Source organism: Sceloporus undulatus, chromosome 1, assembly GCF_019175285.1.
Source record: "Sceloporus undulatus isolate JIND9_A2432 ecotype Alabama chromosome 1, SceUnd_v1.1, whole genome shotgun sequence".
NCBI classification, from domain to species: Eukaryota; Metazoa; Chordata; class Lepidosauria; order Squamata; family Phrynosomatidae; genus Sceloporus; species Sceloporus undulatus.
Window position 1 is genome coordinate 118,598,122 of NC_056522.1, and position 25,524 is coordinate 118,623,645.

General features: G+C 40.1%; 1 protein-coding gene across 6 annotated transcripts in view; it reads right to left on the reverse strand.

The window, feature by feature from the left end:
* KLHL32 (kelch like family member 32) overlaps positions 1 to 25,524 on the reverse strand; it is a 95,286-nt gene that overhangs the window by 27,556 nt on the left and 42,206 nt on the right. For 4 of the 6 annotated variants that reach the window (XM_042470368.1, XM_042470358.1, XM_042470349.1 and 1 more), the window contains 2 exons: positions 21,428 to 21,526; positions 8,073 to 8,288 (listed from right to left, as the gene is read on the reverse strand). In XM_042470368.1, the coding sequence (XP_042326302.1) occupies positions 8,073 to 8,288; positions 21,428 to 21,526 (315 nt within the window). Of the gene's footprint in view, positions 1 to 8,072; positions 8,289 to 15,696; positions 15,792 to 21,427; positions 21,527 to 25,524 lie in introns of those variants that run through there. The other 2 variants (XM_042470375.1, XM_042470389.1) reach the window with 2 other exon arrangements.

The following is a 25,524-nucleotide window of genomic DNA, read 5'->3' on the forward strand; positions in this document are numbered from 1 at the left end:
GATATATGATTACTGAGGCTGTTTTGTAGAACTTTCTGTTCGACACAAATGTGTTTTTCTACCCTTAGGCTGCAACTTCCCTTCTCTTATTGTAGCCCAAGTCCAAAACAAAATGCTCTGAATTATATAAGTCAAACACTGGAAAGCTAACAAAGGACAGACTTTTGCAACCTACTGTTTTATGTGGCAGAGTATCCTCCCATCAATATCCAAGATTTGTCTTCAATATGACTAGCTGGTAATCCCACTTTGAAGTTTCCAGCTTTCTATAACTCAATTGAAGTTCCCAACTTCCCCAGTCCCAACTTTAGATTTATTATTGCTAAATTCTTCTCAGTGAGGTTTTACTGCCTTTTCTTACTAAATCATGGTTCATTACTTCTTTTCCCAGTGTGCTCTTCAGTATCATTTGTGGGTAGGTATGCAGGCAGGTAGGTAGAAAGGAAAGTGGGGAAACAGTCAAGACACACAAGAAAGTAGGTTCTGGAAAAGAAAACTTGTAAACTTAAAAATTTAGGATCAGAGAAATTGAGTAAGGGCTCAACAGACAGCTTCAAGGGAACAGCTTCCTGCCACCCCTTTCCTCACCGGATTGGGGCTGTGGCAACCATGTGCCACAGGCAGTTTGCTGGCGCTAAAAAGAATGGCAAAATACCACTCCTTTTAGCGCTGGCAAAAAGGCATCCTTGCTGTTGTGCCAAAGGAGTGCTGCAACATCCTCCACTGTGCAGTCGGGTGTATGCTGTGACGCCAGTGTCGAGGCGGCGGCGGGGTGTGTGGCATACAGACACCATGCCCTCCACTGGGCCTCGAGGCTGGCCTTAAATGCTGGTCTATTTAGTCCCTGTATTCAGTTTGGTCATTAATCGAAATAACTGTTTTATAAAGTAATGATATATACCAGAATTTTTTATATTTCCTCTTGGCTTTCTAAAATGTAAAGAAAGACCAACATAAATCAATATTAACTAGCCTATTGGCATTTGCTGTGACACACAAATGACTGGAAGATATACATACAGGAAACAAAATGATCAATGGGATAAAGCAACTCCTCCATGAGGAAAAAGTTATAACATTTCAGTGTCTTCAATTTAGGTGTTTGGGGAAAGGAACGTGACAGAAATGTGTTCACATTATGTATAGTGTGCAATACTAGAAATTAGGGTCATCCGATGAAGCTGAGCGGTAGAAATTCAAGACAGATGAAAGAAAGTACTTCTTCCCACAGTACATAGTTAAATTCTAGAATTCACTGCCAGAAGATGTTGTGATAGCACTAAAGTTTAAAAGTGGGTCATACAAAATGATGCTATCAGTGTACAGTAGACATGATGACTGTACTTTTACTTCCAATATGCCTACACAGTATGTGAGACATCATACTTCTCAATACCAATAGCTTGGATTCATTTCAGGAAGGTGGTATTGGTTATCTCCCATTACACCAGTGTTCTTTCATGTGAAAGGAGATGTTCCATATCAATATCTCCTTCCGCAATGATTGTCCTTCCCAGCACTACATACCTTTTCAGTGCCAGAGCATATACCCACAACAATGGGGAACATGGAAACAACAAACTACTGCTACAAAGTAAAGGGTAAACAACAGTGAGAAAGTTCCAGAAAACAATCAATAGGAAGGATGCAAAACAGCTTTGCCTATGGCAGAGGCTTAAGAGGATTGTATATACACGTTTCCTAGTTTACAGAAAATAAAAGACAATGAGTACCAGCTATTCCAACAGGTTTCTATTGCTACATATTCAGAAAAACTGGGCGTACATTAGCTCTAATAAAACTGAAGTGGTTTGAGAGTGATCTTGAAAAGTACTGATTTCACTTGGGCTTCAACTCACTTTCATTTTTATTTTTTATTTATTTACCACACATAAGCTTACCTCTTATGCTGTATTCCAATGTAACCACTGTGAGCATGTGTTCAGAGAATGAGTTCCTAATGACTTTTAGAAGAAGTGGGACCATCAGCCAGCTGCTTCCCAATTGACAGGAAAACAGACCTTGAGGATTGCAGCAGCTGCAAAGTGAGAATTGGGGACCTCCAAGCGGAAGAATGCATCAGCCAAGGCCTTCTTCCATATCTTCCCACATCATACTTTCCCCACTGGTGGCACAAAAAGGAGTGCCCCAACCCCGCAGACCTCAATTATTGGGCAGGAACATATAAAGGGAGGCACGGGGGATTTACATAAATTCAACCTAGATAACAAAATCAAAATAGTTAAAGGAAATCAAAATAGTTAAAGATTTCTCATATCTTGGATCAAACACTGATCAGAACAGTGACTGCAGTCAAGAAATCAGAAGATGATTAGGAATGGGAAGGGCAGCCATGAAAGAACTAGACAAAAGCCTAAAGTGTAAAGATATACAGCTGAACACTAAAGTTTGAATCACCCAAGCCTTTGTATTCTCTATTACCATGTATGGCTGTGAGAGCTGAACAGTGAAGAAAGCAGATAGGAAGAAAATTAATTCATTTGAGATGTGGTGCTGGAGAAGAGTGCTGAGGATATCATGAATAGCAAAAAAGAGAAACAAATGGGTCCTAGAACCGATCAAGCCAGAACTCTCCATGGAAGCCACGATGACTAAATTGAGGCTGTCATACTTTGGCCACACAATGAGAAGGCATGACTCATTAGAAAAGACAATGATGGTGGGGAAGGTGGAGGGAAGTAGAAAGTGAGGAAGACCCAATGTCAGATGGATGGACTCTATCAGGGAGTCTATGGGCCTGAGCCTGCAGGACCTGACCAGGGAGGTAGGAAATGGGGGGGGCTCAGAGACACAGGGTCAAGATTGGCCTTGAAAGCAGCTAACAACAAACAACAAAAACTCCTCCATGAACCAAGGTACCTGGACATTTTGACCTTTAATGTAACATCACCAACAACTTGAATTCAGACTGAAAGCAACCTGGCAGCCAGTACAGCTTCTTAAGATCAATGTTATGCACTGTATACAGTGGTACCTCGGGATACGAAATACCCAGGTTACGAAATTTCCGGGATACGAAAAAATCCCATTGGAAATCATTGTTCCGGGTTACGAATGTTTTTCGGGTTACGAAAAATTTTTTTGGTGCTTTTCGGCGCTTTTTCGCACGAAACGCGGCTTTTCCCCATTAGCGCCTATGGCAATTCGGCTTACGAAGGCTTTTCAGGTTACGAAAGCGGCAGCGGAACGAATTAATTTTGTAACCCGAGGGAGCAGTGTATAGGGTACTCCAGTCAGCTGTATTTTATACTAGTTCTAGCCTTTGAATCCCCTCCATGGGCAGCCCCAAGTACAGCACATTTTATACCAGTCTAATTGTTAAATTACTAGTACAGTGGTACCTCGGGTTACGAAATTAATTCGTTCCGCGGCTAATTTCGTAACCCGAAAAACCTTCGTAACCTGAATTGCCATAGGCGCTAATGGAAAAAATAGCTCTCTGCTGCCCTCCGGTGGCGGAAAATAGCGCCGAGGTTTTTTCGTAACCCGAAAAAACCTTCGTAAGCCGAAACAATAAATCCCTATGGGATTTTTTCGTATCCCGAAAAATTCGTAAGCTGGGTAATTCGTATCCCGGGGTACCACTGTACATGGATTACTGTGGCTAAGTTATCTCTTAACTCTGGAAATGCTGTAGCTGCAGCCTGTTTGCTTCCAGTCATTAGACATTCTGTCTTAGCCTTGGAGGGATGATGTTACTAGTGGCTATGAAGTGGTGAGTAAATGATACTCTAAACATGCTTAAATTGAGGAGCATGTGCCTACTGTACTTTGTATGTGTTCAATGGGTATGTGATTTTTTCTCATCTTATTGATGCTAATGAAAATGGCTGGGGAAAGGGATGAGCAGAATAGAAGGAAAAATTCCTCCTGCATCCAGATGGGATGTGCATGATAAGCACTGGCCCTTACTCCTTAATTCAGTTTTTTCTTACTTTCATAAACTATTCAGTAAGATAATGCTTCAATTTGTGGTTTAAGGATTTCTATGTGGATATTCTGCTATAGAGAGATAATAAAGCTCTTTTCCAAACATTACTATTACAATGTGCAACTTCAGTGTCTAAAGGAATACTATATGACTATAACTAGAAGAAAATAAAATCCACAGAATTTTTCATGTAGCAGCAGAGATTAGTGACCACATTCTCACATGTCAGGGAATAATTTTGGAGAGCATTCCTACTAGGACTCCAAGTCCTGCTCAAACACATTACTCAGGATTTGCATCCCCACACACACTTATTGTTGTTGTCAAAGTAGTTGTGTTTCCAACTTATAGTAACCCTAAGGTGAACCTATAATGGGGTTTTCTGGGCAAGTTTCTTCGGGGGGGGGGGGGGTTGCCATTGGTTTTCTCTGAGGATAAGAGAGTGTGACTTGCCCGAGGTCACTCAGTGGGTTTACATGGTCAAGCCAGGATTTGAACTCTGATCTCCAGATTCATAGTCCAGTGCTCAAACCACTACACCACACTAGCCCCTAAACATACATGCATGCATACATACACACCCATAAACACACACTAACATATTTGTTCCATGGTGCTACTTTAGTTTTACTTATTTGGGGTGATTAAGGACACATTCTAAACATCAGCTACCATCCTGTTTATATGTTAAAAAATTTTTTTGTTAAAAAACCACAAGAATACAACTACTAAAATGCACAGCAATGCCAAAACCATGAGACATTTTGCCTATTAGTACAGTGGGTGGGTGGGAGATTATAGAATGGGACAGGAGAGTATTTAATGTCTATCTAAAAAGGGGGGAAAGAATTTCAATATACAATGCCATAACCTAAAAATCACCAGAGGGTTTTTTGTTTTGTTCTGTTTGCTATTTGGGATGGGAATTATGACCCTGCTCACCTTAGTCTACTCCTGATTTATATAGTTGCCCTGGGCTGGAACAGTAATAAGAAGAGACCCACTTCATCACAAGCAAATATATCACAGCATAGTTAAAAACTTCCATATTCTAATATCATTCATATTAATAATAAAAAAATTATCCTGTTTTCAAATGCAACCCAGAGTTTTACTTTAAACAGACATTATTCAGACTCTTTCCAAGAGTGTATTATCATTACCTCTGCTATTTTAATATTGTTACTACAGCATATTTTACATTGCAAATGTTGAAATACAGAACCATCTGGCAAAGGATTTTATTTATTTTATTTTATTTTTTGTCCACAGGTCAGGAATGTTACAATAACTTTTGTCCATAGCCAGGCCTCAATAGTATCCAAAAAGACCTGCCTAAACCTGAATATACATTGGGTGAGTCATCATTTCAGTGATATAGTGAAGGAATTATTTATGCCTAGGCAATATTGCCATCTACTCCTGGGGTCCTGCCCTTGGGAAAAGAAAAGGAGGAGACACACCATTAAATTTGTGGCCGATGCTTACTGGAAGCTCAACAAGTGGATGATGCCCTAAGGGAAATATTAAATCAGAGTTATTCCTGCTCACGCATGTGCATACACAACATGGCTGGGGTTGGCATTTGCCAGTGTCACACCGATTAGCATGCTACAGTAACCAAAGAGCAGAATTCCTCATCAGCTTTGCTATTATTTTATCCCAATCCTCTAAAAATAATAATAATAAAAAGGGGGCCAATTTCTTCTTCCTTCTTTGGTACCTCTTGCTCTGTTGTTGTCCTTTAAGACTCAGGATGGGGATTTGTCAAAGTCAATGAGCACTTTATTAAAGGGAGAGTGCTCAGTAATGAACAATTCAGCAGTTTAATGAGATTCTGTAGCTCGGTCTCCAGCCTGTATATCAAGTTTCACTTCTATAAAGCACCCTGACACTAATCCTCTGGCATACCCAATCTTCACCCTGGGCTGAATATTAGATTCTTCCATGGCATATTGCATTACCAGTATAACCTTAGCAAAAATGATGAACTTAACTACACTTGAGGCAACAGAGCAGGCCTGATTTGATTTTTCTGTATTGGGTTGACTATGAGGGAATTACTTATTTACTAAGATAAAGCAAAAACAGTTTCTTATTGCTCACTCAAAGCTTACAATTGGAAATATTTATGGGTGTCTTAATTCATTCCAGAGGATCAGGAAATATATATCTTGCCCACAGCTGTAAAATAGCTTAAATATTCGTCACAGCAGCATTAGTGCCCGTTAGAGAGGCAATTATGATAACACCTAAGATGGCCAGTGAAGACTTGGCTGCCACTCAAGATGCAGCACATTAACCACTGCTGAGCACAGGACTACCTACAGTGATAGAGTAGCAAAAGAGTAGATACTTGTACTTTCTTCATGGGGTATTTACTCCCTGGAAACATAAAACACATTTCTATTTTGTGTCCTTCAATACAGAGGGCCCTGAATTTGCCTGACTTGGACTTGGGCTTGAACAAGGCCAAATGGTTTCTCTTCTAAAAGTGTACATTTTGTGTTCATTCCTGGAATGTTAGGGACTCTCTATTTGGACTCTTCAAAGCAGCTGTACATTCAGGCAAAGGCAATGAAGACCAACCCCCTCCTGGATTCTTTACTCTACCATACCTTTTAGCAAGGGCTTTCCACCAAAGGCGTACAATCTAAAATTACTTATGTCACAGTAGCCCATTTACAAAATGCACATTTGACCAGTTTTATTTTATCACAATTAAAAAAACTGACAGTTCATAAGCTATGGGGTAACCAATATAGTCATGAAGTATTTGGAATATGTGGTTCCACCAGATATATGAAACAGGGCCTCCATCATCATTAGCAGCAGCACCATCACCAGAGAAGCAGCAGTGGCATATATTTATACTCTACCATTTCACAAATTTCCAAGAGGTATTAGTTGTCTACAAATCAGCCTCATGTATAAGTCAAGGAAAGGTTTCAGGGTAAAAATAATGGAGTTTGATATGACCTGTGGATAAGTCGAGGGTAAAATTTAGGGGGTTAGAACGAAGGCTGTAAAGGGGAAAACACCACTTCTGTTCCTCCTTCTCTTTCTCCGGGCCTCACCTAACACCACTTCCCTGCTGCTGGAGGAGAGGTTTTAACATCGGATTGGGCAGGGAAAGGAAGTGGAGCTAAAAAGAGTGTTTCTTTGATGGGAACAGAAGGCTTTCAAATTGGACTGGGGAGGGAAAGAAGTAGAGTTAAAATGGATGTTACTTTGATGGGAAGAGAAGGCTTTCAAATCGGATTGGGAAACTCACACACACAAACACCTGCCTGAAGGCATGAAGAGTGGTGACTGGGGCATCACAGGGGTGCTCATTTCAGGACCTTTCTAACCACTATTAGTGTACTGACCCATATATAAGTCGACTCAGGATTTTAGGGTCAATTTTGGAGCATAATTTTCTCGACTTATACTTGAGTATATACAGCAGTATTGATTTGCTATTGCTGATTTGTTCTTGTTGTTATGTGCCTTTATGTCATTTCAGACTTAGATTGGTCTTAGATCTGCCAAGATTTGTTCAGACGGCATTCACAGTGGGCTGCACAGTAATCTCCTAGCAACCAAGAGCCTAAGATTCACATTGACTTGCATTATGAGTTTCACATTTACCTGCAAGTAATACAGGTGCATGCCATCACTCTGTCACATATGCAGTCTGTTGGACAACACTGCCACCCACTGTAACTGGCAGCATAGCATGGCCACAGCCTAATTCTCCAGGCAGTGCACACCCAATGTAGGGTCTCAGCCAATATATGCCACTGCAAAGTGAGGTCCCTATAAAGCATTACAATCCTATCTTGGCAAGCATGTCCAGGAGCCCTGTTAGGTCAATGTCTCTTGTATCTCTGTTTGGCACTCTGCTCTCTACTTGGAGCTATATCTACATTTATGCTGAAGAGATGAAACAGAACTTTTTTATGCCTCTGAGGAATTCTCTGAACACATTGCAATGAAGGCCTGTCTCTCAAAATTTTTCTCTCATTGTTTCCTGACATCCATGGTTTGCTCTTAATAATTTTGTTCTCTGAAATGTTTAAGGAACCACAGTATATTTTTTCCCACCTTTTCACTACCAGTTATTTTTGTTCTTTACCTGCCAGATTTGTTCTTCACTCAGTGATGTAAGCCGGTCACTCTTCAAGACTTCTCTCATGAGGCAGTAGGGGAGTGCCAGGACTTCTTCAGGATGACTATTCAGTAGCTCAGAGAGGTGTTTCACCAAAAAATCAACAACTGCTTTCTCCAGCATAGTGAGGTTAAAGAGGTCAGCAAGCTTATAAAGGTCCAGATAATTAAAGCTATTTAACTCCTGGTAAAATAAAACAAAAAACACATTTTTAATAAGAATGCAATATTCATAGAATAGCATCAAGTTCTAGAGTAGGGGGAGTTGTCCATCACTTGTAACCATTTTTCATATACAATGTCTTAAACACAGACAAATCTCTATGAATTTCCATTACCACCCGTTAAATCACTAACATGCAAGAATACACAAACATGCAAGAATTTGTATCTGGACTATTGAATATACAAGTAAAATTATTACACCATTATGCTCTTACAAAACTTGCTTTTCACTAGATATAAAATACATTCTCTTTTTTACCCCCGTTTTTGTCTCTGTATTCTAACTCTACAGGAAGCTATCATTCCACCCCAATTCCGCTTAATGAATGAGGGAGCCTTCTCCAAGTCAAATACCCAAATTCAGTGTTATGCTTTCCCCTACCAAATAAAAGTCACCAAATTTAAGATCTACACCAAAATGTCCTCTTTTGTGTCATGAGTCAAAGATGGTAACATCACCCATCACTTGTACTTTGCTGTATTAGAAGCAGAGCAAGAGCTTGTTTTATTTTTTGAAGGCAGCAACAACTGTGAGTTTTCCTGAGTTCTGTAACCCTACAACATGACTCAATGGCTAAATCCAAAGAACCATACAAGAAATTCTTGAACAACATGGCCCTCATGTACAAAACACTTCTAAAAATTCAGAGGAATTTCAAAAGCAGACTGCGAAGTGTCTGCTGCTTTAAAAAACCTCAACAGTGTGTTCCACTGTTGAACTGTCAGGAAATTCCTCCTAATGTTGAGGTGGAATCTCTTTTCCTGTAGTTTGCATCCATTGCTCTGGGTACTATTTTCCGTAGCAGCAGAAAACAAGCTTGCTCCATCCTCAATATGACATCCCTTCAAATATTTAAACAGGGCTTTCATGTATCCTCTTAACCTTCTCTTTTCCAGGCTAAACATACCCAGCTCCCTAAGCCTGCCCTCATAAAGCATGGTTTCCAGAACCTTCACTGTTTTGGTCACCTTCCTCTGCACATGCTTCAGCTTGTTAACACCCTTTTTGAATTGTGGTGCCCATAATAATACAGTATTCCAGGTGAGACCTGACCAGGGCAGAATAGAGTGGCACTATTGCATCCCTTGTTCTATACACTATACGTCTATTGATGCAGCCTTGAATCATTAGACCGGATTTTACATGTTCACTTACTAGAAACTAGAACACAAACCAAATTACATTAAGAAATTGCACCTAAACATTAGGAAGAGTTGTTCAACACTCTCCATCTTGGGATTTGACCAGCAGTTGAATGGATGTCTTTCAGGAGTGTTTTAGCTGTATACAGGCATACTGTGTGTGCCTGCCTACAACAAGGAAAGTAATAATAGGTTTCTCTGGAATCCCTTACTGAGCATGCATGAACAGCAAAATGACAAAAATAGGGAAAGTGAGCCACACCAGTTCCTCCCAGCAAGTTAAAATATCTATATGCTTGCTCACCAAAATTGAAATCATAACAAGAGTTGTGCAGAAAGCAAATAATAATTTCTAAATGTGTTTTGGGAGAAGCTTTCAAGTGGTGTCTGGTTCAAAATATTTTTGTTTATTTATGCAAGGTTTACTTGACTTGGTTGTTTTATTTCAAATGTCCCTACTTTTTGTTTTGAATAAAAATGTTACTGAAACGTGTTGAAGTGCTTTTATTTTCATGATGTAGGAATCTATCCCTTTTCTTTCCATATTATTTCTGTTTCTGGTACCAGGTTTTCTGGCTAAAAAGTGATATTCAGGAACACATCTACTTCATTAACTGAAGTATACTTGCATTCCTACATGACAGTGGGTTAGATTGGATGGCCCTTGTGGGCGCTTCCAACTCAGAGATTCCATGATTCTATTATTTACAACTGAGTCAGTGGGTTTTCTCTAATTGAGGCTACTAACTGAATTTAGGTTTATTTATTTATATTTATATGTATGCTGTCAAGATAATTCCACTAAGGTTTTGTAAGTTAAGATTTAGAGAAATACTGAGATTACCCAACATGCATCAGGGAACATTCCAGAGGTAGGAGAACATTATCTATATTCAGTCAAAATTTAGTTGGGATTATCAGCACCCACTATAATGAGAGGCTCAATAGGGTTGATTCATTAATGTACTACAGCAGTATGGAAGCCACACAAGCATAGCTGAGAGCACGGCATTGAGATACCAAGCAGAAAGCATTCAAGTGATTTTGGTGACTACTGTAGCTATTTTTCTTGCCCATGTTTTACCCTCTTCCCTCTATATCATTTACTCTATCCTTATGATTACTGAAGTGGTGTGAGATGCAGCCGTAGAAGCGCAGACACTTTTCTTTTGATAACTCATAAGCAGATCCATAGTCAATATGTATGTGATTTGGTGGTGGTAGTATTTTAATGGTACACTATAGGAAGAAATCCCCAAATATATCCTGTACAATATGGCTATGCGGCTCAGCATTCTGTTCTTTTCTGCTCCTCTAACCAGAATGAATGGTCAGCCACCGCAAACTCATAAATGTATGTTGCACTGGCATTTTCATGTTATAGGAAATATGCGATGCTGCTTCAAGGTCAGGAGGCGGCAGTTTTCCCCAATTTGGGTCAGATCTTGCACCATCTTATCAGATGCCCACATCGTCCAATAAGTTCAGACATAATAATTTCAGGCCCACTGAAAACAATTGGCAATTAGGCTTTTTGCCCTCTGCAATAAATTATACCACTACTGTATTATAAATGTCATACTAGAAAAACAAAGCACATAGCCAAAAAGGAGAATTACAATTTTAGAGTAGCTCCACTGATTTGCACAATGCATGCTTAACCCCTCTTATTCCAAATGGGAAAATTCAGAATGAGTTTAAATCTGTACTACTTAAAATCCATCTTTAGCTCTGGATGGATCATGTCCTATTTGCTCATTTCTTTACAGTTCAAAATACTGGTTTACACATGGTGCAATGGTTGTTATAGTTGACAAAAAATAGGAATGACATTACTGCAAAACTACCATGCATTGTTGTTTTGCTTTAGGAAAATAGTCCATACCCTGTGAATTTACACTGATTCTTTTCCACTCCACTTTGTAGCATTAATTCCATCCTATTATGTTGAAAAGCTTATTGAAAATATATAGTTTCTCATTGCTAAGGCTGCTTACTTATCTATCTATTACTATATTGAACTCAGTGGGATTTACTTTTGAGTAAGCATGCATGTGAAAGAAGTCCAAAGAGATTTAACAATGAATCTGCACTAAAACAATTTCAGCAGATTCAGCGAAACTAAATAAATTAACTGCCAGAATATTTTTCAGAGTGCCTCTCCTGACCCCATAAGTGGCATATGAAGATCTTGTGCATGTATATGGCACATAGCTGCAAATATTTATTACCCTTATACCTCTTAACATATAGTTTGCAGATAGCAATACAGATGGTAAAACTGTGTATACACCTACCAACATTCTATTTTAGTATTTCATAGCCACTGGTTTTCTTTTTCCTTTATATATTTAAAAAAGCACTGCATGTGCCACAGAAAAGGATGTATGTAAGTAACAGTCTGATAAATGAGAGTTAATCACAACCAAGTACACAGTAGAGTACAATATACCTCTGTTCCTGTGCGCTGTGCTATAAAAAGAAAAAGAAAAACACAAGGAGAACTAAGGGGAGAGAATGCATTTCTTTATGACCTTATTTGAAAGATAAACTCCTTGGGGAAATACAATTTATTCAGATTATCAAGACCCTGCTGTGCAAATCTACAATCTGGGAGCACACTACAGAGATCAAAAAATATTTACTTTATTCTGTTGGGTATAAAAGCTTCTAATGAATGCATAATTAAGACAGAAAAAGTGTATACAGCTTTAGAAATTCCATCGCTGAGCCAAGCCATTAATAACCAAGGCTTCATACCCAGTTGTTACTCCACCTGCTTTATTTCTGGATTACAGAATAGTTATAAATCAAGATATTATGTATTTTCCAAGCCATGCTAGCCCATTTCCTACACAAGAGTAATTTACAGAAAACAACTATAGATGTCACTTCTTCCTTAGTCTAAATACATATATGTAAGAGAGATTAAACTATAGTATTACTGTGTTTTGTACATGCCAAATTATTGTTATTTTTGAGTAAAGGAGAAATGATACAAAATTCACAATCAAATGCAATATAACTATGTTTTTTTTATCTCAAGCAAATGCATTAAAAGGACTCATCCTTTAAAATTCAGAACTTCTCATATTTCATAATCTTTGCCACATCACAGCTGTGTCAACTCTGCAGATACTTAAACTTCAGATTTGAATCCAGGACGTATTCCACCATGAAAATGTCTGTCCAAAGCCCATTGGAATGAACAGGATTTGCACAAGAAGTTAACACATTCTTGGACATCTCCCATTCATTTCAACTAGTATTTAAGAAGAGAATTTCTGAAAAGATTGTGCCTTAATAGCAGTGGTATATATTAGCATTAACTTTCAAGAGGTCCTTGAATTCCATACTCCCTCTTTCATGTTTCTCCTAAGTCAAAATTTACCCTCCTTCCTTTTTCAGTGCCAAACACTGAAACATTTCAACTTTAATGCTAACCATAGTTAGCATTAGCAAACAAGTGTGGTGTAGTGGTTTTGATATTGGACTAGGACTTTGGAGACCATGGCTTGAGTCCTCACTCGTCCACTCACTGGGCAAGTTACACTCTCTCAGCCTTGGAGAAAGACAATGTCCCTCTGAACAAATCTTGCCAAGAAATCACGTGATAGGTTTGCCTTAGGGTCACTCTAAGTTACAAATGACTTGAAGGAACACAACAATAATAGGAACACATCCCAATTGTTTCCATGTTATTTCTCCCTCTGGTACCAAGTTTAGCATTAATTTTCATTAGTTCATTTAGCAGTAACTAATTTCTAACTCTGGTTTCATATTCTAGTTTATTAACCTCAATGTAAATATAACACCAATCTTGGTTAACTGAGGTGATGGACACAGGAGTAGGAAGCCTAAAAACTCTCAGAATACTCTTGACCTTTTAACCATGGTTAAGAGACTAAGAAATGTTATATCTTCATATTTTGATTTACTTCCCACAAGCAATGTACTTTGCATGCTCTGTTGCCATACACCAATTATGTTTACTTCACTAGGGCAAGAATCACCTAAATATTCTGTAATCATCTTGACTATAATGATAAGGTAGCACTTCAAAGCCTTGTAGACAGGTCTTAACAATTATTTCCTCAGCTCTAATCACCTGCATTGAGCTATGCCTTCCCTGTTCCTGGGCACTTACTTAGCTATTCCAACAAAAATACATCTATCAAATATGAAGCCTACATTAATTCATTACAAGTATAGAATATGGAGGGGAAAGAGAGAGAGAGAGAGAGAATTCAGTAGGTTTTATTGTGTACTCCTATGCCAGTGCGTGAACATATGTGCACAACATAGAACATTAAGTCCCACCTAATAAGTTACCCACTTTACAAAAAAGGAAAACAGAGTATTGCTTCTATTTTCGGCTGCTGAGAAATGGATAATCAGTCAAAACCCGGCAAGCATCTAACGCTCATCTGAAGATGAACTTATTCTTTTCCCAGCTTAACCTCTCTTTGAAGCTTTTGGTTGAGAAACAAGATTTAAAACAGGAAGGCTACTTGTTCTTCAGAGATGTCTATTAACAGGGATAAAATCCAATTTAAAAATTTTTTGCATGTGGGTGAGAAGGATTGAAGAAACTGAAATAAAATATTCCTCCATTTCTTTCCCAGAGCTAAAGGGGCTACATGCATCTGGGAGTCATATTTCTATTCTCTCACATTAGAGCAGCAAGTCTCCTCTTTCAGGTCACGTCTCCGACATAAAAGTGCTAAACTAATGCCGTTTAATGACAAATTAATGTCCATGAATAAAAAATACACCTCTAATAGCATAGAGTAATTTGCCATTACAATATCATCATTGGACATGCCCCTGGTTTAATACGATGTATTTAATTCATAACTTAATGAGTGATATATAAAAAGAGAGAGATGAACCCTGCAATTACATTTATGTGAGTCTGTCACCTTATTTGTAAAACCTTAGAGTCATTTACATTCAAATTAGAACAAATGAGTGATTTCACAAAGTGCAATGATAAATGACCACTGCTGCACAAGACAGGGCTGTATTTCCTGTGAAACCGTTAACAGTTTCCCATTATTTGTTAAAAATTACAATGCATATTGCCCAGTGTTGTGTGAATAATGACTTTTTTACTGATTAGGTCACACGACTAATATGGAGCAAAATAAATAATTTCTTTCCTTCTCTCCCACCCACCCCCCAACTTTGAATTCTTTAATTTATTCACCTTAGTGGATTCACACTGCCACCTACTGCCTAATGTTGAGTACTGTGGGGATACCTTTCAGTGTCATTCAAACCAAGACATTCAGGCATTTAAAAATCCGTATTTGATTGCTTTAGAATCCAATGCTTCTGCCCAGTAAGTAACTTCTCTCACCTGAAATACTGGGGGCCATTAGCAACTAGTTACTCAGCATTATAAGCAACTCATTGTACTTGTCAAATGAAAAACAAATTGAGTGGTTAAAAAATATATGTTGCATACACGTCATTGTTATTCAGTCCAGATCAGTATAAAGGACAGCAAGAAGTATTTACCTGAGATGACTGATCAAATGTATATTTCATCATTTAATACAATATACCACCACCAGAAATCAAGCATCACCAGCAAATAGCACTTTTTCTAATCCAACTCTTGTCTCTCTTTGACTTCTTTTTTAAAAGTGACAGGCAAAGGGGAGAATGACAAACCCTGTGAAATATGAAAGTTGAAGGAATTGCTTCAGGGCTGTCCCAAAGATTCCACTTGACCTATGACTCTAAAGCCTGCATAGTATGATTTCTGGTACCCTGAAATGTTGTTGGAGATGTGTATGTTTGTGTAAAACTATTATTTTTAATTGGGGCCTTTAATTTTTGTTGAACATTAGTAGAAGGCAAGCTATAAATACTGCAGAACAGATACAGAAAATGTGAAGTTGAAGGCTTTCTTGGCTGGCATCCATAGTTTTTTGTGGGGTTTTCAGGCTATGTGGCCATGTATTCCTGGTGAAACGTCAGGAATAAACTCTTCTAGAACATGGCCACACAGCCCGAAAACCCCACAAAAAACTATAGATATAGAAAATGTATTAAAGTAATGATAATTATTTTGATATGGCCACCCTGTGGACACCACTGGAAATGCTCTGGTGTGATGACCACTGCTTAATAAACAGCCCCAAAGGGTGAGATGGTGGCCATATTAAGACATCATCTTAACCAAGTGTTTAGGGCAGGGGTGAGCAACTTGTTACCTCATAGCCTGATCTCATGAAGACCTCAGATTCATTTCAGAAGCATCTACAAAAGTGGAGTATTCAGACCTCTCTTTCCTTCTCCAGCAGGTCACCTTTGAGAAAGGAAAATGAGACAATGGAGTGTGTGGCTATGCCCTTGTCAGCCAGTGGCTTCAGCTGGTGTGTGGCCCCAAACCAGATCTTTTGAATGTAAGAGGAGGCTGCCTACCCCTGGTTTTTGTTGTTGTTGTTTTGCTCCTTTTAATCATTCCTGATTTTGGACACCCTAAGGTGAACCTGTCACAGAGGTTTCTCAGCAAGTTTTGTTCAGAAGGGACTTATTATTGCCTTCGAGGCTGAGGTTTGCCCAAGGCGACCCAGTGGGTTTCCATGGCTGAATGGGGATTCAAAACCTGGTCTCACAGAGTTCTAGTCCAGCACTTAAACTGCTATATCACAATGGATGTCCCCTTGCTCTAGCATGAGAATGTATTGCACTGGGTTTATGGCTTGCATGCTTCTCCTTGCCTCTGGTCCTTTTGAAAATAATATCAGCCCATGTAGACTTTGGGACTGTAATGCTGCACTGCTAAGAAGATGAACTTTTTGCACATGTTTCCTGGAGATGTCACATCTGTCTACAGTACAGTAATTCTGGGTTGCATCCCACATGGAGTTGTGTAACATGCTCAACATGGGGCTGACTCCAAAAACTGTTTGGAAACTTCAACAGGTCCAAACTGCCAATCCGAGTTGCTTATAGATAACATGTAATTCACCTGTTGAAAAGACAGACTGGCTACTGGTCCATTACCAGGTATAATTCAATGTGCTGGTTATGACCTATAAAGCCCTATATGGGTTGGGTCCAGACTATGTGAAAGAATGTATCTCTTTTAATATTCTTGAGGGAGTATTTTTTTTTCTTGGCCTCCACTACTGTCAGAGGCACAAATAGTGAAGATGCATGAGAGGGTCTTCTCAATGGCTGCTTCCAGCTGTGAAACTCCCTCTCTCACAGTAGGTTGGGCTTGTTCCCTTTCTGCTCTCCTTCTGCTGTCAAGCAAAGACTTGTTTATTTTGGTTGCTGTTTGTGAGTCATTTTTAATGGGTAAGAGAGTGCTATAATTTTACTCGTATAGTTATGTTTAAAATACATTTAAGCTGTTTTAAGTTAGCTATTTTGATACAATATATTATTTATTTTTATTGTTTTTAATTGTTTTTTTAAACTGCAATGTATTTTAATCTATATAAATTGTCTTGGGTTCCATATTGTGGGGGAAGTAGCATACCAATAAAATAAATACATGTTAAACTATGTATTTGTTTAAGAAATAGCCTTGTAGTAACTCATTGTTGTAGAAGAGGATTGTTGTGGAACAATCCAGTGGCTCTTCTGATACATCCATGATTGCTTTGGTCCTATAGGGTGGCAAATGGAGTAGATCTGATGCTGCATTTGTAGACTGTGCTATTTGGTGTGCTTTGTTCTTCTCTAAGTTAATAATCAGTATTCATGTTACAAAGCACCTGTGTGCTGAGTGCTGATCCAAGGCTTGGAAACTGAGTGAATTCCCTGTCCTGTAACTCACCGGCAGGGAAGACATTACAAGCCTAACTATGCAGACTTCAGAGGCATCATAATCTAACCCCCAGTGTTTCATCAGTGTTTCTAACAGAAACCCATGGGAAGAAAACCACAACACTTTTCAGCACTCTTGTTATTTGCCAGTTACAACAAAGTGATGAAAAGAGAACATCTTGCTGCGGTTATTACTTCTTTCTAAAACACAACATCCGTGTACCCTAGAGTGGTTTTGCTATATTTCTCTACAGCTGTTTCTTTATAAATTCCTATCCTGATTCTAAGAGATAAGGATAAGGAAACCCTGGAAACTTTCCTACATCACTGAAGATTTAAATGAAACCATCAGGAAATCAACATCATAAACATTTATGTATACATGAGAAGTTTATGAAATGAATGAACTATAATCCAGAGAATAACAGAAGCATTATCATCAGGATTAAAAGTGTATCTTTTAAAAATGGACAAGAAAAAGTCTTTGCACATTGACAAACATTCTAAATATACTTTTTGTGGGTTTTTCTGGCTATGTGGCCATGTTTCTGACATTTTGCCAACATCTGTGGCATTCTCTGAAGATGGAATGAACTCTTCTAGAACATGGCCACCTAGCCCCAAAAACCCACAAAAAATTATGGATGCCAGCCATGAAAGCCTTCAACTTCACATTCTAAAGATAGTGTCCCTCAACTAAGGTGACTCTCATTCTGGCAGACATCTGCTTGCTCATTTCAGATGACTGGATCACTCTATAAAAGTGCTTATGGGAGGGCACATATGCTGACAGGCAAACTAGGAGGCTTCTAAACTTTGAAGAATGTGAAAGATTAAACATATATTTTGAATTGGTCTTGGAAACAAATTAAAACCCAGAACATCTGTCATTGTTGTTGGTGCTGCTGCTGCTGTGTACCCTCAAGTTATTTCTGATTTATGGCAACCCTAACCCTAACCTATCATGGGTTTTCCTGACAAAATTTGTTCAGAAAGGTTTTTAATGAGGCTGAGAGAGGGTCACCCAGAGGGTTTCCATAGCTATTTAAACTACATGAATAAAGGACAGGGAGAACAGCTTCAAGGCTTTGAAACACCTGAAATTTTGTGTGAACTTGTTTATCTTGGAGATATTTGGGGGTGCAAAATAGCACAGTGGACCCTTGGTATCCACTGGGGTTTGGTTCCAGCCACCTCCTCCCCACCCCATGGTTACCAAAATTCATGGATACTCAAGTCCTATTCAATATAATGACACAGTAAAGTGGTGTCTCTTATATACAATAGCAAAATCAAGGTTTGCTTTTGGGCATTCGTATATTTTTTAAAATATTTTTAAAATATATTGATTTAGGGGCGAAACAGATGGGCTAGATGGAGCGGCTTCATACTGCTCCAGCGTATTTCACGCTGGGAACATGATGATTGCACATGCCAGGTCATAATCCAGGCCACCAGAAGGAGCAGATTCTATCTGCTCCTTCTTAGCTTGGTTCTTCTGGGATGGTGCAACATCAGCCACATTCGGGCTCATCTGAACAACGCATCATTAATACTACCTGCAGCCGGCACTTTTGGCCCATATGTTTTGGGCCTTAGTTAATTTAAATCTGTCTGGAGCCTGCAGTGCCAAGGTCACTCAGTAGGTGGAAGATGATGATGATGATGATGATGATGATGATGATGATTTTTATTTCTATCTTCCTGCTTCTCCCAACGGATCGAAGCGGGATCACAACAAGGTTAAAATTACAATTACAGCATTAAAACCACAGTTAAAATAAAAACATAAAAACACTAGAGCCTAAAAACATTAACAACAATCAATCACGGGGGCAGCTGGTCTCATTCCATACTAGTGGTCTTCATAGTAGGTCAGGAGGATAAGCGCGGCAGAAGAGCTCTGTCTTTACCGCCTTCCTGAAGGTTTCCCTGGATGTAACAAGGCGGGTCTCCTCTGGGAGCCCATTCCAAAGTCTAGGGGCAGCTATGCTGAATGCCTATAGGGAAGTAGAGACATGCTTGGATGATGGTATCTCCAACAAGTTCTTCCCACTTGTTCTAAGAGTGCGGGGCGGATTGTATAGGAAGAGGTGATCCCATAAGTAACCCGGACCCAAGCCATGTAGGGCTTTAAAGGTAATAACCAACACCTTGTATTGTGCCTGGAAGCTAATTGGGAGCCAGTGTAGATCTTTCAAGATAGGTGTTATATAGTCAAGTCTCGAAGAGCTAGTGACCAACCTGGCTGCCGCATTTTGCACTAGCTGAAGCTTCCGAAGTTGATACAAGGATAGCCCCATGTCGAGCGCATTACAGAAATAGAGACGAGAGATTACCAGAGCATGCACTACAGCTTCAAGGTCCTTTCAGTTGAGGTAGGGTCACAGTTGGCGTATCAACCAAAGTTGGTTCCAAGCACGTCTGGCCGTCGCATCCACTTTAGATGACAAACGTAGAGACGGATCCAGAAGTACTCCCAAACTGCAAACTTCATCCTTCAGGGAAGTGTGACCCCATCAAGGAGTGGTAGACAAATTTCCTTCCCCGGACCTAAGGAACCTATGGCAAGTACCTCCGTTTTCTCTGGATTCAGCTTGTTTTTCCTCATCCAGCCCATTACTTACTCAAGTTCAGAGGGGAGAAGTCATCCTTAGTCACTGTAGCAGTCGAGGACATAGAGAAGCATATTTGGGTGTCATCAGCTTACTGATAACCCAGCACCCCATGTCTCTGGATGATCTCTACCAGCGGTTTCATGTAAATGTTAAATAGCATGGGGGACAGAATGGCACCTTTAGGGACGCGAGATGTCAGCTCTTTTCTAGAAGAGCAACTGTCCCCCAGCCTCACCATCTGGAACCTGCCCGAGAGGTAGGATCGGAGCCACTGGAGCGCAGTGCCCCCTATACCCAACTCCCTCAGGCGCTCCAGAAGGATACCATGGTCAATGGTAACGAAAGCCGCTGAGATGTCCAAGAGCACTAACAGGGTCACACTTCCCCTGTCTGTGCCCATACGGAGATCATCGATTAAGGCGACCATGGCCGTCTCCACTCCATATCCCGCCCTGAAGCCAGTTTGAAATGGGTCCAGATAATCGGTTTCATCCAAGACAGCCTGGAGTTGGAAGGCGACTGCCCTCTCGATCACCTTGCCCAAGAATGGTAAAAGGGAGACCGGTCTGTAATTGTTTCTCTCTAGGGGATCTAGGGAGGGCTTTTTTAAAAGCGGTTTAACCACTGCCAATTTTAGCTGTGATGGAAATTTGCCCTCCCTAAAGGGAAGGTTAGATTACCCTAACCATCAGAAAGAAATATACAGTCAGGCCTCACTTATTCATTTCTCCAGTAGGCTTTTAGGCACCACAATAGACTGACTCCCTAGACCAGAGGCGCAGGGAGAGGACACGCCGGGCATGACTGCTGCTTTCATCTTTAGAGCCTCTGAATTCTTTAAGCAGTTAAGGAATAAGGGGAGAGAGAAGAGCCTGCTCTTGTCTGGGAAAATGCATGTCTGAATAAGTGCCAGGACAGAGAGTGATGAAGGCTAGCAATAAAACATGAGAGAGTAAAGAAGAGAAAGAGAAAGCACCAGGGAGAAGCAGGAAAAGGCTCACTTGGATTGGTGAGAAAAGAGAGAGACCACTCAGTGCTACAGGAGAGAAATAACATTAGGTAGCTGGATAATAAAGAGGTAAAAACCCACCTTGTTCATGGAAGGAAGCACAGCTAGGAGAGTAGGAGTAAAAGTACATCAGGACTGGGTAGAGGCTAAGCGGTTTCTAACCTGAGGGAAGTTGGGAAGGTCTTCTAGTATGGCCATTATGCCCAATGCCAGCAAGTAAACTGGCAGCTGCATTCTCGCTTAATGAAGTCTTCAAAAACAGTTGCTTATACAGTGTATCACATTAGCCAAACCTGGTGTGTTTCAGAACATGGATAAATGGGGTCCCCCAAAAAGCCATGTGTTGTATAAACTGAAAGCTAAAAAAAAATGCCAAGGAAAAAACCCATTAACAAGATATACTGTCATTTCCATCTTGTCATTGTCATGTAGCTGGAAGTGTTCATCGTAACAACAAATGATCCCATATATAACAAAGATTTAAGAATGAAATTAAGAGTTCTCAGAAATAAGAATTATTAAGTCTCTTATCTTTACCTGGATAAGATAGTGGGAACATAAACTAAGCATCTCCAGAAGCTGCAGGTGACTTCCTGCAGCAAGCACATCCTGGATTACTCCTGGCTCCAACAGAACCTGCATTAGAAAATAAAAAAATAATAAAGCTGGTAAAGCATATGCCCTTAAAAGTGCTATGAAAAACACTGGTTTTTGCAGCACTGGATATACAATCTAAAATGTTACATTTGTTTTAAAATGCTTGGAAACAAAAATGTAACCAAGGACGTAGCTAGGATTTTGGGAAGGGGGGGTCCAGACTAAGTGCCACCATTATAATAGGGCTTGGGTGCAGCAGCGCAGCAGCGCACGCCATTCATTTTATCTAAAGGAAGGGGGGGTCCCAGGGACGTAGCCAGGATTTTAGGAAGGGGGGGATCCAGACTAAGTGCCACCATTATATTGGGGCTTGGGTGCGGCAGCGCAGCAGCACACATCATTCGTTTTTCTAACGGAAGGGGGGGGTCCGGACCCCAAGAAGCCCCCCCCCCTTGGCTACGTCCCTGATGTAACTACACTTAAAAAGAAGAGCTGACATAGTTGTTTCACCTCACAAAAGGAGGGAGATTCATACTTATAATACTCAAAACTGGTTGTTCTCTGAATGAACTGCCTTATAAGTGGTCAGACCATTAGTCCATCCAGCTCAGTTTGATCTGCACTGATTGATAATGTCTCCCATCCTTGGAGATGCCATAGACATGCTGTCTGAGCTATAATCCCCTTCTCCTTACCACAAGCAGACAATCCTCCAGCATGATGAAGGAAGAATCTCAGGCAAACCAACCACCATTTTCTATGCTCAGCTGGGCATGTGGGGCAGAGGACACAGCTTTTTATCTTCCTTTAATTTCCCTCTCCCCACACCCTCAATCCCAATGAAAAGGAAATTAATTTTTCCAGTTCCAGCACATTTTTTTCCTTGTTTCCATCTTTGTACAAAACCCAGCTTCTTTGAAAAGCCATTGAGTCATCCACATACAGAAAAGTATAAGGCATTTATACCAGTCTTTCAATGATAATTGATTAGAAAGCCCACAACTGAGCCAGTAAGTAGAGTGTGCATCACAATATACATAGCTGCACACTTTTCTAAACATACTTGAACATTTAAAAAAATTAGCAGCCCATTTATATAGGGAATATGATAGTGCATCCCACATCACAGATATATAAAATAAAAACATCAATACATTAAACACCAGCACAAGTAATATGACGAAGAGATTATGTCCAGATTACTACTGTAAATGGCCTCAAATTCAAATACTGATGAAACTAATATAAGTTCAGGACAAGGCAGGCCCAAAATATTTTGTTTTCTGAAGTAGAGCAGTGAATAGTGCCTCCTCCGGAAGTGATAATATCTCAACCTACTCATACTACACTGGCATCTGAAGCAGAAAAACCAAAACACTCTCTCTCTCCCACCCTCCCTCACATTAAAAAAAAAACAAAAGGGAAAATCCAGTGAAAGTAAATTAAGCTATTAACAGTTTGTTGTCATTTCATGATATCATAAATCAGAAGCTACTTCTCTTTGCCTAATGACAAGTCCAAGATATGGGAATTGCAGTACATTTTCAGAGATCTCTCAGTCTGGCTCTTTTTTAGTCAGCTTTCCTCAATGGAACAAGGGAGACTGTAACATGACAATCAAGGTCAAGGGTTTCACATGTTCTGGTTAATCAAGGGGACCTCGTGTAGCATTTTAGCTGCCCATACCCCAGGTATGATACATACCTTGTATATGTCATACAGTAAAACTGTAGTTTTAGCAAACACTGATAGGCAGTATCAGTGTTATCAGTATTTTGCCTTTCCAGAGGACTGGAATCACTGGCTTGAAATCATTTAATTTGTGTGTACAAATTATGCTATGGTCATTTAGAGCGCAACTTGGTTATTTCTTTATTATGTGATTTAGATAGAATCCAGAAATCAGAAACATGATACAATCCAACTATTTATGCCATAGTATGCAACAAAAAACTGAGGTCAAGTAAGCACGGACTTGTTTAAGAAATCTATAGCCCATTGGAAGTATGCATCTAGAACAGAAGAAGGATTAAAATAGAGAAGCTAAAAATATCATTGGAATTCATGTTAAAAGGTTTAACACTGGGGAAACTAAGTCTAATCTTCACCTAGCACCAAAATTAGATCAGTATAGCTGTATGGTAGTCACCTCTCCATGGGGAGAACATTTCAGTTGTGGGATGCCACAATGAAGGCAGCTGTCTCATTGGCTGCCGCCTGGTAGGGGGCCCTGATGACAAGCTAAGTGCACAGGTAGTTTTGGGAAATGGCAATCATGCAGGTGCCCAGATCCCAAGTCATATGGGACTCCTTGAATTGTGCTCAGGAACAAGTGAAGCAGATTCAAGGCCACTGTGTCCCAGGGACGTGGTCAGGATTTTAGGAAGGGAGGGGGTCCAGACTAAGTGCCACCAATATAATGGGGCTTGGGAGCAGCGGCGCAGTAGCACACACCATTCATTTTTCTAATGGAAGGGGGGGTCTGGACCCCAAGATCCCCCCTCTTGGCTACGTCCTTGTGTGTCCTGAACTAAACACTGACTGGCAATCCGTTCATGAGTTACAATGTCCTGCGTCTGCCTTATGATATCTCAACTCGCTTTTTTGGATATAGCATAGGCGAGAATTCTGGTCCAACCATGCAATGATCATAGGCCCTTCATAGCCTACATTGTAAACTTCCAGCTTCCCCTGCCCCCAACACAGCCATTTCCAGGTTGTAGGAGACAGATGGGATTATCAGTGATGTATCCAGCTATTTTTCTTCAATTGGACATGCTTCCAGGACATCATCTGTAGGTACATCCCAGGGGCCCCTGGAGAACCTCGCCAGTGCCTGTTGCAGTCTGTCCAGATAAAAATAGCTTCACACATTGCTGTTGATTGCCTTGCTCTCCAATAATCTTGTCCTGCCATTAAATTCTAGCAGCAACAGAAAACTCCTGTACTTTTCTTTAAAAACAAAGGTTAGCAGCCTGACTTTCAATAACAAAAGCATTCCAATTCACATATATGGGCACTGCATGATTGCAACAACCCAAAGAATGCCCCAAATCCTACCTTTGAAACCTCATGTCCCCTCCTCCTCCCAGCCATTTATGATGGCCTGGAGAGTGGGGCAGTGAATAGTGAGACATCCAGCCTGCTCCCGATTGCACGATGCACTGAGACAGACAGCTGTGACGAGATCCTCACAAGACCCTGTGGGATGAGTGCTGTGTAGCTGCCTGACTCAGCATGCCCTGTAAATGGGAGTGGACTGGATGCATCATTACTCACCACCCTGCTTTCCAGCACCTTGGAAATGCCTGTGTTGGGGGATAGTAGGAGGCCTCAAAGGTGGAACTTTGGAACACGCCATGTGGATACATCATACCTACATCTACATAACTACTGCAATGTCTCCCAATGCAGGATTCAGACAAGGTGCGGACCCCATGAATTTACTCATCCCTGCTTTATGGTGAGCACCTTCCTCTTAGGCAGACAGGCCAGCCAGAAAAGGAACTTGTAAAAATAAGATGATTCCTGAAGAAATATTTCAAAAATGTGTTAATGAATTCTAATGAATTTAGTTCCACCTGAGCAATGTTTCCCCACAATCCCAGTTTTAATACCCAACCCTGCAACACCAACTGTTTTCACTAGAGGTCTCAAGACGCCCACTTTATACAAAATAGAAGGTTCTCTCCCCCACTGTTTGACTAAATAAGTGGAAGGGTGGGATAGCAATATATGTTTCAGAAAAAGATCATATCTTAACAGTGTACATTTATCTATTTGATAAACTATTTCCAATTCAGCACAATCCAGCATGCTAATCAGACACAGAAACATACCCTTCAATATTTCACAGATGAAAACTGTGGGATACTTCTGGCCAAGCAACATCAGTGTATGGTCAAGATGGCAAATGTTATTACAGTTGACTCTTGACATTATTTATTTATTTATTTATTTATATCCTGCCTTTCTCCCAAGTTGGGGCCCAAGGTGGCTCACAATACACACACACACACACACACACACACACACAC